Source organism: Danio aesculapii, chromosome 25 (assembly GCF_903798145.1).
Source record: "Danio aesculapii chromosome 25, fDanAes4.1, whole genome shotgun sequence".
NCBI classification, from domain to species: Eukaryota; Metazoa; Chordata; class Actinopteri; order Cypriniformes; family Danionidae; genus Danio; species Danio aesculapii.
Window position 1 is genome coordinate 28,441,853 of NC_079459.1, and position 6,361 is coordinate 28,448,213.

The 6,361-nt window shown below is 38.3% G+C and overlaps 1 protein-coding gene across 1 annotated transcript; it reads left to right on the plus strand.

Annotated features, from left to right (window-relative positions):
- The first annotated feature begins 1,526 nt into the window (after positions 1 to 1,526).
- On the plus strand, positions 1,527 to 3,484 carry gdpgp1 (GDP-D-glucose phosphorylase 1). The gene has a single exon (XM_056451869.1). It carries the CDS (start codon positions 1,599 to 1,601, stop codon positions 2,628 to 2,630), a length of 1,032 nt encoding a protein of 343 aa, XP_056307844.1. The 5' UTR covers positions 1,527 to 1,598; the 3' UTR covers positions 2,631 to 3,484.
- Positions 3,485 to 6,361: the final 2,877 nt, after the last annotated feature.

Sequence of the window (6,361 nt, forward strand, 5' to 3'; positions counted from 1 at the left end):
GTCTAAAGAAAAATATAAATGATCTTAAATAAAACAAATACATTAATAGAGATGGTATATAAGTATTTTCACTCACCTGGGAAATGGAGGCCTTGTGAATGGTTTGTGAGCTTAATTAAGTGCACACAGCATGCCATATCATCTGACAATTGTAAGAAATAATTCCAAAAGGCAACTGACTGTGTAAAGCCACAGAAAACTAAATAAAAATACAATGAATATGCCGAGTTTAGCGGCTAATCAGCTGGAATCAGCCCAGGTAAAGTAACAGCGACCAGCAAGACAAAGCTATATGAACAAAAATCGTTCTTTGTAACAGGCTGTAAACACCTTTTTTTCTGCTGTAAAGTTTGCCTTTTTAACAGTGGGGTCAATAGAAATTTGCTCTATTATGGAGTCAAGGACTAGCGGAATTTCGATGAATTGCAGTTTCAGTTACTTCCGTATTGGCTTGACGGGGGATATATCCAGCTGCAGACCCACAGAACCACACACGTTTCAGGCACACACAATCTAGCACACACGATCTAGGCAAACTATATATGGTAACTAACTAACTCCTTAGGAGTATTATCGCCACCTACTGAACTTCACAAATCTGATTTCCCATTTCAGTCATATTATTATTATTATATCGTAACGATCATTTTAACATCTCTGCAGTTTATGAACATAAATTAGGTAAATAAAAAAAATTGGTAAAACACTTATGACTTTATTCACGTGTCCACATACACAAAGAAAAATATAAAAGGCAAACACTAATGTGTCATATTAAAATGAATTACTATAGTTAATCATTTAAACAATATATAATATAGTTTATATATTATTTTATCTTAACTGATTATCTGATTATAAACTGCTATCTTTTACTAAACTGTAGCAACTGTTAGTAATATATTACTGTTAGTTTTATATATATATAAATCGCTTGAGTAAAATATTAATATAGTGTTATACATTTATTAGATGTAAAAATATTTTTATTACATATAAAGATGTATTCTTGTCTATATTAACTTGCTATTATTTGCTTCATGATAAATGAATCCATTATATAAATTAAACCTGTCCAATTTAGATCGTTCAGCAAGGCCAGCAAACGAGTATCTGCGATATTGACTCTGTCAGATAATAATGACTGATCATCTATGATGACTGATAGAAAACTGTTCAGTCTATTATATTGAATGGCGATCGGAAACCATTCACCCGTCTCGATCGCAATATTTGTGAAATAGTAAACATTGTTTATTGTGTACAACATTTATTAACAATATATATATATATATATATATATATATATATATATATATATATATATATATATATATATATATATATATATATATATATATATATATAAAATTATAATAATGACGATGTCCGAGAATACGTTAATAACATTAGCGCTTGGGAAAAAAAAAACTACAAATCGCGCATTGAACATATTCGCTTTCCCTAGCTTCCACTGTGTCATATGACTCTCCTTGGCCAATCAGAGACATGCCGATTCATCCACGTGTTGCAGTGTGTGATTCCTGTACACGCTGGCGTCGTTCAAAGTGAAAACATGGTGTACAGTGTAAAACACCATGGGTGACTGTAGCATTTTCACCTACACCAAAAATGACTTCATACGCAAGGTTTGTTGTTCCGGTCAGCAAAACCGCGGCCGCTCCAGATTTGACATCGCGCTTCGGTCGGGATGGACGGAAAAACGAAACACCGGGTTGTTCCGATACCGGCTGGACGAGCTGGAGACGCGGGTCCTCCCGGGATCACGAGGATACATCGCTCAATTAAACATCATGAGAGGCACAGAGAGACGAAAACCCCAGGAGATCCTGAGCGTCCGCCAGAACTTTGACCCAAAACAGTTCAACTTTAATAAGATCAACCCGAAAGAGCTCCTGTTCGAGTTAAAGAGGGAGAGTGAACGGAAGTGCAACGTCATCATAAACGTCAGCCCGTTAGAGTTCGGCCACTGTTTACTGGTGCCCGAACCGGAGAAGTGTTTCCCGCAGGTTTTAACGCATTTAGCTGTCCAAACGGGGATAGAAAGCGTTCTTCTTAGCGCTGATCCAGGGTTCAGGGTTGGTTTTAACAGCCTGGGTGGCTTTGCCTCAGTTAACCACCTTCATCTGCACGGCTACTATCTAAACCACAGACTGAAGATTGAAAGCTCTCCGGCAGAGCTGATCCTGCCTAACTTGGACCTGTATGAGCTTCTGGACTTTCCATCAGGATTTCTGTTCTACGCTCAAGGTCCAAACCTGGATTTGGTGGTCAAAGCAATCTGCAGTTTGACTGATGTCTTGGTGGACAGAAACATCGCACACAACCTGTTCTTCACCAGAGGTTGTCCTCCTCAGATGGAGCCCGACACATCTTCTTCCAGAGATGGGGTGAGGGTCATCGTCTGGCCCCGCTTGTCCTGTTTCGGGGCCAAAGAAGAGTCTGCGTTTAATGTGGCCCTGTGTGAGCTCGCCGGACACCTTCCCTTCAAGAATAGAGAAGACTATGAGTCGGCCACTGAGGAGACCGTGCAGGACGTCATCCAGAAATATCTGCTGCCCCAAGATGAGATTGGTCGACTGAAAGAGCATTTAAAGAAATATTTATGAACAGACTGAAGTGTCCTGTCTCAGATTTTGGGGTTAAAAAATGACATTTTCTCAAATGAGTTTGCAATTGAAGTGCTGCTAAGACTTGTTACAGAATTAGTCTATTTGTAAATATATGCTGTGTATGAAATATTCTACTGTGTGCATTAGATGTACTGCTACAGGGGAAACAATGACCACTTTCAGGCCCGTAGCCAGGGGGTGTTTGGGTGGTTCGCAAGACCTACTACCTACTGACAAATCATTAAATCATTTCCATATTGACAAACACATGATGATTTTATTTTATCATGCTTTTCTTGAATCCATTCTATCATTTGCTTTGGTGTCATGGTTTGGGAATCTCTCTGTCAAGAATAAAAACTCACTAAATCAAATAGTTAAGTGGTCCAGTAAGCTGACTGGGATGTCACTAGCTAATCTAGAGGCTGTGTACACCAGGCAGCTAAAGAGAATAACAAATTAAATTTAAAGTGACACTGCTCATCCCCTACACTCAGAGTTTCAGCTCCTTCCTTCTGGTCGCAGGTTTTTAGTATTAAGCTGTAGAACGAAATGATACTAGAATAGTTTCATACCAGCAGCCATTAGATATTTAAATAAGGCATAGGCTAAAGCAGAGGTGTTTCGGTGACTTGTATATTTTAGATCGTTTTAAACATTTATTTGGGGGGGGGGGTGAACACTTTATAAGTGTTTTTATATTTTATGTCCTAATGTTCATTTGTTGTTGTTACTGTGTGAGTTCCTTTGTGTGGCACTGTTGTGAGATGAGGACTCTTGACTGCAAACCAAATCTACCTTCGGGTATAAATAAAGTAACCTAACCTAAAGTCCAGAATTTGTCCGCAATATAAGCTCATATGTTCCATTTTTTTTAGTTTGACTATTTTATTTTTATTTGCAATTCACAATCAGAGAGTTATTACAAAGGAGGGAAATAAAAACCGTGCATTATTTCACAATATTAAAGAGAAAAAAATTGGGTGGTAATTAAACACATTTCCTTATTACATCGTAAGAAAAAAAACTGTTGCTCAAAAACTTCACATGTAGAAACTTGCATCCATCCATGCTGGAGAAAGGTCTGGGGTCTGGGTCAGGTCTGGGGTGTCTTTGCCTTGTCTTAAATCACTGGTCTCGGCATCTTGTTGTGTTTCCACCGCGTTGGTCTCCTTAACACAACACTTAGTCTTGCAATAAAACTAACAATTATCAGTAATCAGTATGATCAATAGTTTCATATCTGAACTTGTTCATGATAAATATGTTTTTTGGAGATCTCAACAAATCTAAGAAAACTTAAATATAATGAACAAGTTCTATATTTTTTTTACAATTAATTTGAAAAAGCTAATTTTCTTATATTGATTCATCGCACAAAAAAGGTTAACATTTCGAAGGAGTTTTTGTCTGTTTGTTTGCTTACTGCCCTTTCAGTTGGGTTGACCAAGCACAAGCAACCCATCTGTATGTTTGCAGTACCCTAGACAACCCAACTGTTTTAATCCTGCACAATTAACCCAAAAATGCGTTTACAGAAATCTGCACTTTTGTAAATCACTGAAGAGATTTGTGGGTCAAAAACGGTTTTCAAAGTTTTCAGCAGAACAAAAAGTCTTTGTTTGTAGGCTACTTCTATTGATAAAACAATTTTACCTCATTTTACAAAAGACAGACTTAAATGTCATTCATTTTTCACGCACTTTGACTTCATACAATAGCTCCCTCTGGTGGTCAGTGAAAGCTAAACGCGGCTAAAATGGCAGATTAGAAAATGGCACTTATAAACATTGGTTCAGTAAGCTACATTACAGAGACAGTTCACTTAATAATGTAAGTTCTGACATTATTTACTGCAGGTCCACCTACCATCCAATCACAAATTAGAATGTGATGTTTCCAGATAAGTTATTTGATTCTGCTGAAATCATGTATATTAGGCTATGATATTAGGCAACGTGGAAATAACCCCTTAATTTTAAGCATGTTTATTTTAAAACTACTGGACAGAATTGCATATGATCAAAGACGGGGATAGTTGATGTTGGGGAATATAGCCAAAGTTATGATAAAAATTACAGATGCCGTCAACAAATATCTCAAACTACTTGCAACTAGAAGCCATTTATTTCAATAGTATCTGGATGCAGCCTTTATGATGCAGGCTGAAATTGCGTCTCTGCACACACAATGCACTCGATGGAGCTTGTGACGTCACTGAGGGGTAGGGTTAGGTAAACACATTATGCAGCTCAGATTGCACTGCATCAGGTCTGCACCCAACCCCTCTCATTTAATTTAGCACACACACATTTGTATTGCTATTTTTATGGGGACTTCACATACACATTGTTTTTTTAATACTTTAAAAACTGTCATCTATAATCTGTCCCTTTACCCTCCCTCACCCACATAGCAAAATTTCTCTGGCCCACAGAATCAGCTTTTGCTTGGCCCACATGCTGCAATGAATTATGGTACAATGAATTACTGACCAAGTCGGACTTCCACACAAGGGCCAAACATGGACCTTATCTGGGCCAAGTCTCAGCCAAGTTAATAACCCATAACTGGGCCAGACATGTTGGTGTGTCACGACTGCAAAGAAATTGAAGCACACTATGGGTGTGTTTTTTTTTTTCCGAAGCAACCTGATTGGTAAAAGTTGTTGTTGCTCAAAAATATTTTAAAATATTTTAGTTGTGGGTCAAGATAGGCCAAACCTAAGTAGCCCACATAATATTTTTAACATCTGGGTCAAATACTACGTTTTGCATCTGGCCCAAGTCTTCTGTGATGCCTTAAAGATGGTGTCACCTCTGCCAAACCTGGCCCATGTTTGGCCCAAATGCTGTATGCCAGTGCCGGCTGTACCAGCTTTATGCCAAATCTGGGCCAGAATTCTTTGCTACCTGCCTGGCATTTTGCATTTAAAATGTATTAGAATACATTACTTACACATCACGCAAACCGAAAGCTTTTCTTTGCTCAGGTAAGAACCCAGCAAACATTGGTCCGACGGCAACGTCCTCTCCCCGGCCAAAAGTGGTCGCGGCTGGACCAGTCTATGGGCTGGACGGCACGAATGCACAGTATGTCCTAAAATACTCTTGTATACATTTGTACATGTCTATATTCGATTGGGGTTGCGTGTATTTACAATTGTATGTACATGTAGTTCAATATACCCTGTCGTGATGAAGGGCATGGTTAAAACTTGTATGTTTGTAGGCTAATATGCACCATTTTTGTGATGAATTTGTTTGCTGTTACAAGTTGTAATCATTTCTATTTGTGCTGGCTAATTATGGACAAAAGGTAAAATTGTATGTATTTTTTTCAACTATAGAAGTCGATGGTTACCAGTTCCTGTAATATCTGTAATATGTTCCACAACAGCACAGAAACAGGCTCACATGAGGGTGAGTAAATATTAATATAAGTGTGTGAGAGAGGACAAATAAGCCATAAAACATTTATGATAATATCACACTGCCTTCATAGGAATTCATTCATTTTCATAGTCCCTTATTTAGGCCTATAAGGGGTCGCCACAGCGGAATGAACCGCCCCTTTGCGGAATTGTTAGGATAAAAACATTTCCGTTGATGTCGTGTGTACATTGCGTGCATGTATGGCTATAATGGGGGCTAAAATGAACTCGATGCCTATATAAACTGATGCTGTCACGACAAACAATGCAAACTGTTACGGTACACGACGCGCGC

Bases quoted from the DNA above. Each gene is read 5' to 3' on its own strand.
- gdpgp1 (XM_056451869.1), top strand. From the start codon at position 1,599: ATGGGTGACTGTAGCATTTTCACCTACACCAAAAATGACTTCATACGC.